At 47.4% G+C, this 17,548-nt stretch overlaps 1 protein-coding gene across 1 annotated transcript in view; it reads right to left on the bottom strand.

Moving 5' to 3' along the window:
• The window catches only part of HIF3A (hypoxia inducible factor 3 alpha subunit), a 31,478-nt gene extending 31,389 nt beyond the window's left edge, over nt 1–89 (bottom strand). The window contains exon 1 of the mRNA XM_018062641.1: nt 29–89. Within this exon, the coding sequence (XP_017918130.1) occupies nt 29–54 (26 nt within the window). The 5' untranslated portion in view covers nt 55–89. The remainder of the gene's footprint in view (nt 1–28) is intronic.

The raw sequence follows: 17,548 nt of genomic DNA, 5'->3' as shown, positions 1-17,548 counted from the left end.
CATCACTCCTGCCCGCGAAGCCCAGTACCTTGCGCGCTGTAGTCCCAGCGCCATGACTCGCCAGTCGCAGCTCCGGAGCCCTTCGAGGCCCCTAGCCCCCTCCCCTGCCCCGCGAGCCCCCTCCTCAGCCCCTCCTCCCGCTGCACGGTTGGCTGCCCCGCGCCCTGCCCGCGGCCCTGATTGGCTGATGGGTCTGTCACTTCCAAGAAAGAGGCGGGACCAGAGACCGAGCCTTAGAACGCCAGGCGTGTGTGTGTTCAGGGGGCGGGTACCGAGGAATACACACACACACACCGCCACACCCCTTGCCGCGGACTTCTAGGCAATGTCACCCGCACGGTGCACAGTCGGCGGGCCTCGCCTTCTGGCCCAGTCTATCCCGCCAAGTTCCGACACCGACACTCTTCTGAACCCACCTAGTTCGCTCTGTCCCTCACACCCCAGCCCCCACCCTCTAACTCCCACCCCCGGCTCACCCCTCCACTTTCTACCCCCAGATGGGCCCCTCCGACTTCCAATCCCACCCCCTCCAGTGGCCAAGCCCTGCCTCCGGAGTCGCCCAGCTCCACCTACTCTGTCTCGTCTTCCCTATCCACCGAGCCCCCCGCTTTTCCTCTTCGCCCCCAACTCCCGACCCCACCCACCCCAGTTCTACAGTCCCTCCCCTTCTGTACCGCACCGTCCCCTCTCAGTTCCCTGCCCCTTCCTTCCACCCGCTCATCCCTCCGTCTCGCCCCCACACCCCCTGGTCCGCGCTCCTCTGGTCTGGCACCCCTCAGACCCCAGCCCCGCCTCCTTGCCTCTGGAACTCCCTTTGCAGGTTCTCTCTGGTGAGTGATTAAGTTTATGTCAGGTAAATTTTCAAAACTCAATCACACCCACTTTTCAGAAGAGCGGAGATGTGGTAGCTTTCTACCAGTGAAATAAGTAAGAAGGTAGACAGGGAGTGTTACAATCGGCTAAAGTGGGTGTTAATCCACCGCAGGTCAATATTCTGGATACAGCTTTGGGCAGAGAAAAGGACACTATAGCAGAAGTCTGTGGATTTTGCCCACCCTAGTATCCCGTTCAGTTTTCTTTTGGGGAACTTCTTCTATCTTCTTTATTTATTTATTAAATACTTTTACTTATTTATTTATTCGGCCGCACCGGGTCTTAGTTGCAGCACATGGGATCTTTAGTTGCAACATACGAACTCTTAGTTGCAGCATGTAGGATATAGTTCCCTGACCAGAGATCAAACCCAAGCCCACATGCATTGGGAGTGCAGAGGTTCAGCCATTGGACCACCAGGGAAGTCCCTCGGTCTATTTGATTGGAACAGGACTGGCGGTAACCCTCCCATCACCAGCTCCAGGGACTGGTGATAGGTTGGTTTAGTCACTAAGTCATGTCAGACTCTTGCAACCCCATGGACTGTAGCCCACCAGACTCCTCTGTCCATGGGATTTCCCAGGCAAGAACACTGAAGAGGGTTGCCGTTTCCTCCTCCAAGGGATCATCTCAACCCAGAGATCGAACCCAGGTCTCCTGCATTGGCAATTGGATTCTTTACCACTTAGCCACCACGGACTAGACCTAGCCAGTTTATTCTGTTTCTCAGATCACAGTGATTAGTTCAGGGAAGGTATGTGACCTAACCTAGCCTAGTGACAACCAGCCCTGAGACATTTGCTGCAACTATTATGAAAGATGTTCTCTTTCTCCTGGAGTTGCCAAGCTAGTGGGATGTGAACCTGGAGCTTACAGGGCTCTGTTGGCAAGAAAGGCTTTATGAGATGAATATCAACACATGGGAAAGCAGAAATGAAAGTTTGTGAAAGATAGTCTTGACACTAGCACTTAGGTGCCTGAATCTGGCCTTACCTGAACACCATTTTAATCATGGAACCATTATGGGGTTTTTGGTGGTTGCTGTTGTTGTTAAATATTGTTTTATTTATTTACTCTGTGCTTAGATTAGTTGAGTTGATGTCAGCTGCTTACCCTCCAAAGAATCTGGATAAGCTGAGGGACTATGTCCGAAACCTCAGGAGAGAGATGTGTGAATGAGAGGCCAAATCTAGAAAAGGCTGCAGGAGAAGCAGTATCCTATTCAAGGGAGCAGGGGTTATCCAACTCACAGCAGAAAGCCAATCTGAGGCCTTACGGTGTCCAAGGAAAACTAGCATATGTTAAACAAAATTAAAGCAGGACTAAAACTTATATACATAGATGCACCAGGCATCTATGATCTAGGTTAACATTAAACTTCACTTGGTTGTTCCTGGCAGCAAAAGCAATACAGGAAATGTGTTTGTTGAAATAGTTTCTAAGTTTTGCTAAAAGGATATGTCTGAGGGACTTCCCTGGTGGTCCGGTGGCTAAGACTCTGTGCTCCCAAAGCAGGGGTCCTGAGTTCAATCCCTGGTCAGGGAACCAAATCCCATATGCTACAAATAAGGTTTCACATACTGCAATAAGAAGATCCTGCATGCCACAACTTGGATCAAAGATCCCATATGCTGCAACTAAGATATGACGTAGTCAAATAAACTGATTAATTTTTTAAAAAGGAGTGAATTTTTTTTTTTTTTGCCTGAGCTGCATGGCTTATGGGATCGAGCCTACCTAGTTCACTACCAGGCATCAAACCCAGGCAGGCCCCTGGCAAGGGAAGCTGAAATGATCTGATGCTTCCTCACTCACCTTCCTGGTGGTTGATGCTGCCTGTCACCTAGAACCTCCCCTGGGGACTGTGGCTAGAGCATCTACATGCGGTCCTTCCATGTGGCTGCTTGGGCTTCCTCCCATCATGGCCGCCAAGTCCCAGTGGAGAGGAAGAGTGAGTGAGAATACACGCAGAAGCTGTGTCGCCTTTACGACCTAGCCTTGGGAGTCATCCAGCGTCACTTCCCTCTCATTCCTTCCGTCAAGGCAATCACAAAATACTGCCCAGTGGAGGGAAAGAGACTCCACATCTCGATGGGAAAGATCAAGCTTCCACAGGGAAGAACATGTGGACCTGGAAACATTACTGCAGCTATTTTGGGGAAATATCTGCCACACTTTTTACAGAACATTACCTTGGAGTTCTGCCTACAAGCAGTGCCATGGAGGTGGAGTCTTAGGGTTTGGGATATTGGAGGAAAAAATGCGTATTTTATCAACAGGAAAATAGGGTTCAGCAACAAAACCCCAGAACCACAAACATACCCAGTCTGATGAGTCAGCGTTCCTGGCTACTGTTTTCTGGGCATCTGCTTGGGCATTTTACTTGCTGACGTTCACTTTATGACTCACTTTCCCTGCTGTCGAAGACTGGGGGGAATAGCTCCTAGCCGTTCTACAGCCGCCACCTCTTGTGATCTAACTCTTTTTTAAATTTCTAAACATATTTATTTATTTGGCTGCACCTGGTCTTAGTTGTGGTAGGTGTGATCTAGTTCCCTGACCAGGGATCAGACTCGGGCCCCCTGCATTAGGAGCTGAGTCTTAAGTGCCGGACCTCCAGGGAAGTCCCATCTTGTGATTTGATCTTATCTCAGCTCTCCCCTTCCCTGACTCTGACTGTTAATAATATGGGCTTATAAAGATCAGCTGGCATTCCTGGAACACTGCCAGGAGCAGAAAATCCCTCCAAACTCGAGCCAAGCCAACCTGGAACCAGACGATGGATTAAATAGGACGAGTCCTCAGTGCTATGCACGGGCTCTATGCTGAGTGCAATTCCTGCTCTTTCTGGAACATCAGGACAGCTCCATTAGGTGGGCTCCATTATTTTCCTGCTGATCAGTGGTTACAATCCATGGTTCTACAGCCAGCCTGCTTGGGTTCAAATTTTTCCTCCATCATTTACCAGCTGTGTGAGCTTGGGCATGTTGCTTAACTTCTCCGTGACCGAGTCATTTCTGTAAAATGCTTTTAGTTTAAAAAAAAAAACACAAAACCCTGAAGTAGATCAGACTATTGTTTCCAAATCTTCAGTCCCCTGCCAGTCAAGGGGCTCCATTCTGGAGGGTGAACGGGCATAGCTCAGACAGGCATGGTCACTACATGTCCACACGCAGACATGTCCGTGTGCCTTTTGATGTCACACACATAGGTGTCATGTAACAGGCTGCCATTAACACACAAGTCAGTAGCAACACATGGATTCTGACAAACGCGCGTGCTAGCACATACTGTGATTGAGACCTATGTCTTGGCCTTGCTGTTTAGTCGCTAAGTTGTGTCCTACAACTCTTCCCACCCCATGGACTGCAGCCCGCCAGGCTCCTCTATCCATGAGATTTCCCAGGCAAGAATGTTGGAGTGGGTTGCCATTTCCTTCTCCAGGGGATCTCCCCAACCCTGGGATGGAAACCGGGTGTCTTGCTTTGGCAGGCGGATTCTTTACAGCTGAGCCACCAGGGAAGCCCGTCTTGACCTTAGGCATACCTTAATGTTAGCCTGCTTGTTGCTGTTGGCACGAGGATGCGTGTTGATGCATACACAGATAAGTGAGGCGTGTAGGTATCCGGGTTCTGTAACAACACCTGTCATCCATAAGACACGCGAAACTCATGTGTATGACTATAAGCACATGCATCTAAAAATCTCTTGCATCACATGGTTCTCTGCAAAGACTCTGACGTGTATGTTGGTGTAAACGTGGGAAACCACCCCGCCGCGGGGGTGATAGTGACTCAAGTCCCCCTGCGCGAGCGCTCCGCACTTTGGCACGCCCTGCAGTGAAACCTCTCGTTAGACTCTGGAGGCCAGGACGCCCCTCCCCAGTTCTTGAAGCCCCCCTGCTCCCTGGTACATCCCTCCTTCGCGGTTCAGTGAGCAAGTCTCAGCACTTGCAGCCATCCTGGGAGATGTGTGTAAATCTGTAAGTCTTCTGACATTTGGTGGCCAGGGAATCCAGATTGTTGCGATGCACTGTGCAGCCTGGACCAGAAGGGGGTTTCCTGGGTTCCTGCTCGAATGGGCTGCAAGAAGAATCTCTTAACGACCGTCTTAGGCTACAGAGGCTCCCATTTTTACCTATAGCCAGCAAGAATTTTGCATATATATTAAAATCTATCAACAACCTCAGATATGTAGATGATGCCATTCTAATGGCAGAAAGCGAAAAGGACCTGAAGAGCCTCTTGATGAGGGTGAAAGAGGAAAGTGAAAAAGCTGGCTTAAAACTCAACATTCGGCAAACAAAGATCATGGCATCCTGTCCCATCACTTCATGGTGAATAGAAGGGGGAAAGTGGAAACAATGACAAGTGTTCTTTTCTTGGGCTCCCAAATCACTGTGGACGGTGACTGCAGTTGTGAAATTAAAAGATGCTTGCTCCTTGGAAGGAAAGCTATGACAAACCTAGACAGTATATTAAAAAGCAGAGGCTTCATTTTGCGGACAATGGTTTGTATAGTCAAAGGTATGGTTTTTCCAATAGTCAAGTACATATGTGAGAGTTGGACCTTTATTTTTGGGGGCTCCCAAATGACTGCAGATGGTGACTGCAGCCATGAAATTAAGATGCTTGATCCTTGGAAGAAAAGTTATGACCAACCTAGACAGCATATTAAAAAGCATAGTCAAAGCTATGGTTTTTCCAGTAGTCATGTATGGATGTGAGAGTTGGACTATAAAGAAAGCTGAGCGCCAAAGAATTGATGCTTTTGAACTGTGGTGCTAGAGAAGACTCTTGAGAATCCCTTGGACTGCAAGGAGATCCAACTAGTCCATCCTAAAGGAAATCAGTCCTGAATATTCATGGGAAGGACTGATCCTGTAGTTGAAACTCCAATACTTTGGCCACCTGATGCGAAGAACTGACTCATTTGAAAAGACCCTGCTGCTGGGAAAGATTAAAGGCAGGAGGAGAAGGGTCAGCGGAGGATGAGATGGAGTTTGAGTAAACTCCGGGAGTTGGTGATGGACAAGAAGGCCTGGAGTGCTACAGCCCATGGGGTCACAAAGAGTCGGACACAACTGAGCGACTGAACTGAATTGAATATGCTCATCGTATTAGAGAATCATAGCACTGACATTCCCCGTCTTTAGGGTATTTGAGTGTCAGACAAATTAGCCAGTCGCTCTGTTTTTTCTTCTCTCTTAATAGATGTATGAATGTTTTCATTTAGCCCTTATTTCAAAATGTTGTCTATCAAGAAAGATAGACATTTGACTGGATCTTGTCTCATTCACCTTAAATCTAAACTTATTAGTCATCAAAAGCAGGGACATCCGGCTCTGTAATGTCTGAGAACGTCGACCTAGTGGATCACTTCCTACTTATCATAAATTACAGACTCACCATCAGTCGTCCACAATTCTGAGATCCAAAGAGCTCTGAAAAGGAGAGCGTGCCATCGAGTCCACTTGACGGCAAAGGCTGACCCCACACGGGCCACTTTGGTGATCTATATTTATCCCACTGTGGTGTAAACAGCCCACATTTCACTTCGGGAATATTGATCTGTTTGCTTCCAGGACTCACTCTGAACCCAGGTGGGCTGACCTCATACATGTCACGTATACAAACCACCTTTCTAAAAATCAAACACCTCCTTCATTCTTAAACACGCATGCTTAGTAAAGGACTGTCAAGCTTATTTTTCTTTGGGTTCTTCTCTAAACTACAGATAATATCTTGCCATCTTTTCTAAATTAATTTTATTTTTGGTTGTGCTGGGGTCTTTGTTTCTGGGTGGGCTTTCCCTAGTTGTGGAGCACAGGTTCTAGGTGGACGGGTTTCGGTAGCTGCAGCATGTGGGCGCAGGAGCTTTGGCTCGCAGGCTCTAGAGCTGGGCTTTGTAGTTGCGGTGCATGGGCTTAAATGCTCCATGACACGTGGGATCTTCCTGCACCAGGATTGAACCCGGATCCCTGGCATTGGCGGGCAGCTTCTTATCCAGTGCACCACCAGGGAAGTCCTACCATAATTTTTAGAGATTATAGGTACAGATGAGTTAGTCTGTGCATGAATTTCTTTTCCTGGTAACAAAAGGAATATATTTTAAAATCTATTATTTTTAAAGGGGGTACTGGATTGAATAGATTTTATATCTATTATTACAGTCAATTGAAATGATTATATCACTAAGCCAGTGATTCCCAAAGCATGGTCTGCAGACCCCTGGGAGTCTCTGAGCTCCTTTCATGAGCTCTGTAGGATCAAAACTACTTGCATCAGAATACTAAAATGTTATTGGTGTTACTCTTTTAAAAGTTTATTTGGCTGTGCCAGGTCTTAGCAGCATGTGGGAGTCTAGTTGCCTGACCAGAGTTCAAACCCAGGTCCCCTGTATTGGGAGTGTGGAGCACTAGCCACTGGGTCACCAGGGAAGTCCCCTGGCCTTACGCTACTTCCCGCTATAAGGTAAAGTTTTCCAGAGGCTATGTGGTACTTGATTATGTCATTGCTCTGATATTAACATGCAGTGTATTTATCACTGCTACTTTCCAATCAATAAATAAATCTTTAAAAAGTTATCGGTTTAGGGGCTTCCCTAGTCATCCAGTGACTGGGACTCCATGATCCCAGTGCAGTACAGGGGGCCCGGGTTCAACTCCTGGTTGGGGAACTAGATGCCACTTGCCACAACTGAGACCCAGTACAGCCAAATAAATAAGAATTTTTAAGAATGATCAGTTTAGATTCATATATGGTAAATTGGAAGACCTGTCCTTTAGTGTGGTGGTGCCAGCTCTTACTGGCTCGGGAGAGTGAATTGTTTAATTTCTGATCATATGTGCCAATTGTTAAATCTTTGGTAGCATGAAATGGGTCATGGTTTGGAGGATTTACACCACAGAGACATTATATCACGGATTTTTTTTTCAGAGAGCTGGATGAACGTCACACCATATTGTATATTATCCACACCAACAAAGACTCTTCAGGATCCTGGAGATTTCCCAGGCAAGCCAGTGGTTAATATTCCCATGCTCCCAAAGCAGGGGAGCACCCATTTGATCCCTGGTCAGGGAACTAAAATCCTGCATATTTCCCAGTGTGGCTAAAAGAAAGAAATAAAGAGATGTTATAAAAATGATTCTTCTTTCCTCGATAATTTTTAAGAATATGAAGGCGTTCTGAGACCAAATCATATCAGAACCAGTCCTCTATCTAAACGAAAAAGCAATCAAGCCCTAATCTAAGCCTGACGCGCCCCCTGGTGGATGTGATGATATACACACCCCCAAACATACACACCTAAAAAGTGCGTGTGTGTGTGTGTGTGTGTGTGTGTGTGTGTCTGCTTGGTTGTGAAACAGCAATGTACAGGTAAAGATCACACTGGTTACGTATTTTAACACTTTCCGTTTACTTTTATAACTTTATTTATTACTTCTGGATGTCCTGGGTCTTCCTTGCGGTGTGCGTGTTTCTCGCTGCTGTGACGTCTCTTGTCGCAGAGCACGCGCTGAGGGGGCACGGGTTTCAGTGCTTACAGCTCGTGAGCTTAGTCGTTTCAGCTCCCAGGCTCAGTAGTTGTGCCCACGGGCTTAGTTGCCCAGTGGCATGTGGGATCTTCCTGGACCAGGGATCCCACTCACGGTCCCTGCATTGGCAGGCAGATTCTTAACCACTGGACCACCAGGGAAATTCAGTCTTCACTCTTACAGGGCAATTATTTTGTAGAACAGCCCTCGATTCGGGGTTGTCTGATGTTTGCTCATCATTCGCTCCAGGATATGTATCTCTGGTAGGAACACTACAGAAGGGATTCCGTTTTCTTACTGCCTCCTTTCCTGGGACACGTGATTCTGATTTGTATCATTATCCATGAAATTAACTTTGATTACTTTTAATGATTTGAGCCTGTCAATATCTCTTGTTTTTGTGTTGTTTAGTCGCTAAGTTGTGTCTGACTCTTTTGTGACCCCATGGGCTGTAGCCCACCAGGCTCCTCTGTCCATGGGATTTCCCAGGCAAGAGTACTGGAGTGGGTTGTCACTTCCTTCTCCAGGGGATCTTCCTGACCTGGGGATGGAACCTGTGTCTTCTGCATTGACAGGCGGATTCTTTCCTGCTGAGCCCAGGGAAGCCCACCCGGGAAGAATACTTGTGTATAATAGAGGCACTTTCCCCCCTGTGATCCGTGCTTCCACCAGGTGGCGCACAGCATTCCTTCAAGTTACAATGTCGACAGCCATTCATCGCCGGTATTGCTTAGATCCATTCATCCACGAGTCACAAAAATAGTAATCGTGTAATCCTGCCCTTTATTCCAGCCTTTTTTTGTTTGGATTACTTCTATGAAGAAAAAAATTCTTTCTACACTAACTGTATGTCCTGAGGTCCAGGTCTTACGTGAAAGGCAAAATAAATACTTGATTTTTGGGGGGACCAATTCTCATAATACTGACCTGGTTCCCTGATCTTGTAACAGGAATAGGGCTTGTCCTTTTCTTTCCTGTCCATGGAGGAGAAAAGTGTCAGAAGACAAAGTTCAACTGAGTTCATTTTAAAGATCTTATTGGTTTTATTCAAATACTCATGAGTTGGGTAGTATCCAGTTTAGCAGATGGAGAGGGGTACTAGATGCTGTCATAAATCCTGCCTGTTCCCATAACAGGCACAAGTCCTTTACACCCCAAAGGCATAAAGGCTGTCAGTATAGATGTTAACCTTCATTCCTCCGCCCTTAAGGCAATTCGAGTGAAAGTCATTCATTCACCTTTCTGAACTCACTTAGCAGGACCTACTATGGGGCTTCCCTGGTGGCACAGTGGTAAAGAATCCACCAGCCAGTGCAGGAGATGCTGGTTTGATCCCTGGGTTGGGAAGATTCCCTGGAGAAGGAAATGGCAACCCACTCCAGTATTCTTGCCTGGAGAATCCCATGAACAGAGGAGCCTGGCAGGCTATAGTCCATGGGGTCACAAAAGAGTCAGACATGACTGAGCAACTGAGCACAGCCTGCTGCTGCTGCTGCTGCTGCTAAGTCACTTTAGTCGAGTCCAACTCTGTGCGACCCCATAGACGGCAGCCCACCAGGCTCCCCCGTCCCTGGGATTCTCCAAGCAAGAATACTGGAGTGGGTTGCCATTTCCTTCTCCAATGCATGAAAGTGAAAAGTGAAAGTGAAGTCGCTCAGTCGTGTCCAAGAGCACAGCATAGGGCTTACTATTCAAGAGGTTGTGTTGATTACGGATAAGGTATCCTGCCTAGAAAACCCTGTACTCTTCTTGGAGGTAAGAACCTTGGACATGAAAAGTAAGATCAACTTGGAGAAGAGGGATTTCTGACAAATCTAATCTAGGACAAGATAATAATCCGACATTGGTGGCACCATTTGGGGATGTCCGATCAGGGGGTAAAAGAAGCAGGGCGTCAGCGTTAAGGTTTTGACAGGGGTGTATGTGAGAGGCGGAGAGTAGGTCTGTAGAGACACGAGAGGTTCTGTGTGTTCTCGTTAAATGATCGGTCTTCACAGCCTGAGGGACTCAAAACCAAGTCATAGATGACATAGAAGTTTGGGAGTTGCACACACAGCACCTAAGGAGCATGTGCTCAAGGACAGGAATCCCTCCCTCAGAATCACTAATTCTGCTTGTAAAAATATGAACTGGTTGATATCACAAATTACTGCTGCTGCTGCTGCTGCTGCTGCTAAGTCGCTTCCATCGTGTCCGACTCTGTGTGACCCCATAGACGTCAGCTCACCAGGCTCCCCCATCCCTGAGATTCCCCAGGCAAGAACACTGGAGTGGTGCCGGGGTCCAGCCCCAGTGGATCCAGGGTAATTCGAAGGGGAGAAGGAGTAGGTGTCCTAGGAAAAAACTTATTTAATTACAGATATATAGAGAGATTAGAAACGGATAGTGTAGTAGGAAAATTAGTGGAGAAAAAGAGGCTGAATAACTTGGTTTACGTGGAATACCAATCACCACCTATGTAGGCCACAGGCGTCTTTCCATTCTCCGGAAGGAGAGGAGGCACTGAGGCCTCCCTGGTCCGATTTTAGAAGCCCAGGCAAAATTAGCAGGCTTGGTGAGTACCCACGTACCAGATGGGAATTCAGCCAGAAAAACGGAGAGCAAGAAAGAAATGACACGGGGGAATCAGTCTTTCCAGAAACTGATCCCATTTCTTTATTTTTAGGTTTGCTTATATACCTTTTGTTATACATAGGGATGAATACAGAGTCATGCGGGGGTCAGCAGTCCTGACCTTTATATAAAAAAAGGTCTTAGGGGTTTTACATCATCTTCTGGCCATGAGGCTTGCTGACATTTTATGATCCTTTCTTTCTTATAACAAAAAAACTTATTTTCTCCAAGGGTGTTTTTTTCTTAAACCAGGCACCACCTTCCAAATAAAGTTGCATTCCTATAGGGTGAGGGTGTAGTGAGTTACAATCAAGAAAGGAATTTATTTAACCTAAGGTTAACATGATTAATCTTCAAGGTTAATACTTATTTCTCCTATATGCTAGTTACGTTCATTATAAGGGCAGGGAATATGGAGATTTAGCAGCAAACATCAGCCCAACAAATGAAAACCCTTCACCAATGCTCCCCTTAAGATCTATTTAGTCGTAAGATAAAGTTACATTTTTACATAGCAAGGACACAGTGATTTGTAACAAAGTACAGTGATCTATTACAAAAGAGAAAATTCATTAACTCAAAAAGTCTAGTATTGCTAACATCAAAAACTACTGTATTTCCTTTTCTATATTCCATATACATTGATTAATATATTCCCAGGTGCCTAAGGATACGGAGGCCTGGCGGCAATCATTGACTCAACAATAAGAAAAAGCCCTATGCTAATTAAGACTTTCAAAATACTCCAAACTCTCTGTGCTGTTTATGGTTGAGAGGTAGTAAACAATCATGTCTATAGTGGCAGGAGTGTGGATAATCCTGTCACACAAGCTAGTCTGCCAGCAGAGAGGTTTGACCTGAGACACCCTTGTCACGCCCAGGAATTTTCATTGACTGGAGCTGCAAGATTACTCCTTCTCCGAGAGAACCGGTGGGGAACAGCCCCCCCTAAAGTCAGAGGTGTAGGGGAGAGCATGAAACAGTAAAGTAGGCAGACTCTGGTTTTGGGGGTAGATGCTTGGGAACAGGGGGTTTCCTGAGGCTCGACCCGCCTTTGTGTATGCTGAAGCCTCCTTCCTCATGACCTTTGCCATGGGCGGAGTTCCTCACGCTGGCTCCCGGCAGAGTGGGTTGCCATTTCCTTCTCCAATGCATGAAAGTGAAAAGCGAAAGTAAAGTCACTCAGTCGTGTCCGACTTCTAGCGACCCCATGGACTGCAGCCCACCAGGCTCCTCCATCCATGGGATTTTCCAGGCAAGAGTACTGGAGTGGGTGCCATTGCGAGAAACACGACTATAATGAGGTACCACCTCAGTGCTCAGAATGGCCATGATTTAGTCTAAAAATAATAAATCCTGGAGAGGGTGTGGAAAAAAGGGAGCCCTTCTACACTGTTGGTGGGAATGTAAGCTGGTGCAGCCGCTATGGAAAACAGCACGGAGGTTCCTCAGAAAATTAAAAATAGAACTACCATATGATCCAGCAATCCCATTCCCGGGCATATATATTCAGAGAAGACTACAATTCAAAAAGATATATGCACCCCTCTGATCATAGCAGCACTATTCGTGATAGCCAAGAGATGGAATGGTTTGCCTTGGAGACGAACAGAGATCATTCTGTCGTTTTTGAGATTGCATCCAAGTACTGCATTTTGGACTCTTTTGTTGACCACGATGGCTACTCCATTTCTTCTGAGGGATTCCTGCCCGCACTAGTAGATATAATGGTCATCTGAGTTAAATTCACCCATTCCAGTCCATTTTAGTTCGCTGATTCCTAGAATGTTGACGTTCACCCTTGCCATCTCTTGTTTGACCACTTCCAATTTGCCTTGATTCATGGACCTGACATTCCAGGTTCCTATGCAATATTGCTCTTTACAGCATCAGATCTTGCTTCTATCACCAATCACATCCACAACTGGGTATTGTTTTTGCTTTGGCTCCATCCCTTCATTCTTTCTGGAGTTATTTTGCCACTGATCTCCAGTAGCATATTGGGCACCTAATGACCTGGGGAGTTCCTCTTTTGGTATCCTATCATTTTGCCTTTTCATACTGTTCATGGGGTTCTCAAGGCAAGAATACTGAAGTGGCTTGCCATTCCCTTCTCCAGTGGACCACGCTCTGTCAGACCTCTCCACCATGACCCGCCCGTCTTGGGTTGCCCCACAGACATGGCTTGGTTTCATTGCCTTAGTTGGCAAAGTAATGTCTCTGCTTTTGAATATACTATCTAGGTTGGTTATAACTTTTCTTCCAAGGAGTAAGCATCTTTTAATTTCATGGCTGCAGTCACCATCTGCAGTGATTTTGGAGCCCCGCTCCCCCAAATAAAGTCTGACACTGTTTCCATTGTTTCCCCGTCTATTTGCCATGAAGTGTTGGGACCGGATGCCATGATCTTCGTTTTCTGAATGTTGAGCTTTAAGCCAACTTTTTCATTCTCCTCTTTCACTTTCATCAAGAGGGTTTTTAGCTCCTCTTCACTTTCTGCCATAAGGGTGGTGTCATCTGCATATCTGAGGTTATTGATATTTCTCCCAGCAATCTTGATTCCAGCTTGTGTTTCTTCCAGTCCAGCGTTTCTCATGATGTACTCTGCATAGAAGTTAAATAAGCAGGGTGACAATATACAGCCTGACGTAGTCCTTTTCCTATTTGGAACCAGTCTGTTGTTCCATGTCCAGTTCTAACTGTTGCTTCCTGACCTGCATACAGATTTCTCAAGAGGCAGGTCAGATGGTCTGGTATTCCCATCTCTTTCAGAATTTTCCACAGTTTATTGTGATCCACACAGTCAAAGGCTTTGGCATAGTCAATAAAGCAGAAATAGATGCTAGAGTTTCTGGAACTCTCTTGCTTTTTCCATGATCCAGCGGATGTTGGCAATTTGATCTCTGGTTCCTCTGCCTTTTTTAAAACCAGCTTGAACATCAGGGAGTTCATGGTTCACATATTGTTGAAGCCTGGCTTGGAGAATTTTGAGCATTACTTTACTAGCATGTGAGATGAGTGCAACTGTGCGGTAGTTTGAGCCTTCTTTGGCGTTGCCTTTCTTTGGGATTGGAATGAAAACTGGAATTTCTTTGGAAGGAATGATGCTAAAGCTGAAGCTCCAGTACTTTGGCCACCTCATGTGAAGAGTTGACTCATTGGAAAAGACTCTGATGCTGGGAGGGATTGGGGGCAGGAGGAGAAGGGGACGACCGAGGATGAGATGGCTGGATGGCATCATGGACTCGATGGACGTGAGTCTGAGTGAACTCCGGGAGATGGTGATGGACGGGGAGGCCTGGCGTGCTGCGATTCATGGGGTCACAAAGAGTCGGACACGACTGAGCGACTGAACTGAACTGAAGAGATGGAAGCCATCTAAACGTCCATCAAGGGATGAACGGATAAAGACGTGGTGCATATATACAACGGAATACTACTCAGCCGTAAAAGAGGACGAGACAATGCCACTGGCAGCAACAAGGATGCAGCTAGAGATCATCACGCAACATGAAATGAATCAGAAAGAGAAACACCAACACTGTGTGATATCACTTACACGTGGAGTCTACCATTCGACACAGATGAACCTGTTTACAAAAGAGAAACAGATTCAGACGTGCGGTTGCTAAGGGAGAGACGGGGGCTGGGGAGGGATGGAGCGGGAGTTTGTGATGAACAGTTGCAAACTGGTATATACAGACTGGACAAAGAAGAGAGTCCTGTTGTAAATCACAGGGAAATATGTTCAGTATCCTGTAATAAACCATCATGGGAAAGAATATATATATATATGTGTGTGTGTGAGTCACTTTGCTGTACAGCAGAAATCAACACAACATTGTAAATCAACTGTAAAATCAGTTTTACAATCAATTTGTACAAATTTTACAATCAATTGTAAAATCATTTTACTCTGATAAAAATGATTAAAAATAGAAATTATACAGCAAAAAAAAAAAAAAAAAAAACAACAAGGAAATTTCTGGGTCACGCATTGACACACAAACAGAAGTATTCAAAGGCCTTTGTAAGCCTTACAAACCAGGTGTCTGTCTCTAGGTCATGCTCTTGCCCCAGTTCTTCCTGCATACCTGACACTCTCTCTGTCTTCCTGTATGTTTCCTGGGAGAGGTTCTCTCTGGCCAGATAAAAACAACACCTAGATGCTGCCAGGAGGAAGATTTAGTCCATTTATTCTTGGGGCAAAGGGAAATCCAGCGAGGAAGCAGGTGAAATGGGAACTGACAGCATCATCCTGGCTTTCACATCCAGGAGCCCGGCTCTGCCATCCTGGACTTGGAGCTGGGGGAAGGACATGGCGGGGCTTATTCAGGGGTGTCTGTGACCAGGGCCGGCCGGCCTTTCCCAGATGGGCTGGGCCAGCGGGGTTGGAGGCTCTTGGAAGGATTCAGGGGGCCTGGGGACTGTTCTGTATCACTGACCAGCATGGGACCTCAGCTCAGTGTCTTGCTTGAATCAGGCTGAGAGAACTCAATAAATGGCCAATTGATTTCATATCTACCGTCCAGAAACCCAGCATCTTTTAAACACAGTAGAGGCAGAGTCCCAACAGCTGAGATAGCTTCTGTTCAGCATCCTCACAAACCCGAGCTCAGGAGAAGTCAGAGCCATCCGCACACAGAGGACCCAGGCGGGCAAGAGGCAGGAGACAGATGGGCCCCAGCGTGAACAGCTGGAGTCGGTTCCCCATGAACAGAAACTCCAGAGCAGCAGGAGCAAGAGGCAGTGCCCAGATAAGAGACAAAAGACCACATGTTCTTCATCCTCAAAGCATCCACATGTGCAGAAAGGCCAAAAGGGAGGGGGTGTCACCTGTTAGTTAAGTGATGTCCTCCCACCCATAGCCATTTTCACTAGAATCCATGTTGGCTAAGAGATGCATGTGCACACATGGGAGCAAGATGACTGGCCACAGGATACCTGGGGGAAACGCCCCACACAAGTGATTCAGACCACCCTGAGGGGGCAGCTGTCTTTGAGCCCTCCCACCTGTCTATCCACACACACTCTTAGCTCCTCTCAGTAAGCACTCGACTTGCTTCCCATCTCTCTCTCTGTCTCTATGTGGAAATTTATTTCTACACAGCTGATGGGCCTGGGCCTTGTCACTGACCCCTGGTCCCTGGTGGGCTAGTGGTTAGGATTTGGTGCTCTCGTCGCGGCGGTCTGGGTAAACTCCGGGAGTTGGTGGTGGACAGGGAGGCCTGGCGTGCTGCAGTCCATGGGGTCGCAAAGAGTCGGACACAAGTGAGCGACTGAACTGAGCTGAACTGAACAGACTCCAGTCTCCGGCAGGGAACAGACATCCTGCCTCAAGCCGTTGCAGGCTGAGGCCACCTGAGATCAGGCAGAAGTTGGGGGTGGTCTCTGAGGGAGCTGGCAGTGGCATGGGATAGTGCCACGTGTAACGGCTTTTACGACACTCGAGAAGGAACAGAAGCAGGATTCCAGCCCGAAGCCTCATCGCTGTGGAATCAGAGCTCTCAGAGTCCATGGAGCTCTGGCCTGGCCCCCCGCTGCCCTCCTAACAGCACAGCCTCTGAGTCTCCCCTGCGGTGTCCGGGTCCCCCTCCTCTGTCCCACTGCAGGGACTGACGCAGCAGTCCTGAGACACTAGACTCCAGGCCGGGGCATGGGGGCTGGGCTCCTCCCTCCTCAGTGATGCCAGCCCCCTCGCTGGCCTCCGCGCAGGGCTCCTCTCCCTCACCCCCTGGGAGCCAGGTCTGGCCTCACTCCCCTTTCTGATCATGCTGACCAGGTTTGCATTCCTCCAGAAAACTCCTGGTAACACTGAGGACCAAAGAGAGGAACCCCGTCATGGGAACAGGACATGACAGGGCAGGTAAATTAGGGTTTCTCAGGAAAAGAGGAGGTGATTCCCCCAAACCTGCTCCATTCCCAAGTGTAGTAACAGCTGGGTTTAGTGACTCAAGGAGGGAAACAGATATTACATCATTATGCGGCTCACATACAGTCCCAGAGAAAAGCGCATGACCCGACATAGAGGACTCTGCTCAGAGCACTTTCTCTGCTATTCTAGTCTATTCTTATTCACGGAAAACATAATACTGTTTATGCCCAAGTGAACTGGTTTTACATCCTACCCAAAAATGTCCCAGTTTTTTTTTAATTGGCTCCGTCAGGTCTCAGTTGAGGCGCGTGGGGTCTTCGTTGCTTCCCATGCGATCGCTGCAGCGCACACGGACTCTCTAGTTGCCGCGCGTGGGCTCAGGAGTTGTGGCGCTCGGGCTTAGTTGCTCCCAAGTATGCGGGATCTTAGTTCCCCAACCAGGGATCAAACCTGATTCCCTACCTTGCAAAGCGGGTTCTTTTTAAAAAAAATAATTTTCTGTATTTATTTTTGGCTGTGCTGGGCCTTCGCTGCTGCGCGGGCCTTTTCCTAGGTGCAGAGAGCCGGGACTGCCCTCTAGTGGTGGTGCAGGGGCGTCTCACTGCGGTGGGCTGTCTTGTTGCAGAGCAGTTTCCAGGGCATGCGGA

The sequence above is a fragment of the Capra hircus genome, chromosome 18 (assembly GCF_001704415.2).
Source record: "Capra hircus breed San Clemente chromosome 18, ASM170441v1, whole genome shotgun sequence".
NCBI lineage: Eukaryota > Metazoa > Chordata > Mammalia > Artiodactyla > Bovidae > Capra > Capra hircus.
Note: the sequence above shows the minus strand (reverse complement) of the source record. Positions and strands in the feature narration are given on the sequence as shown.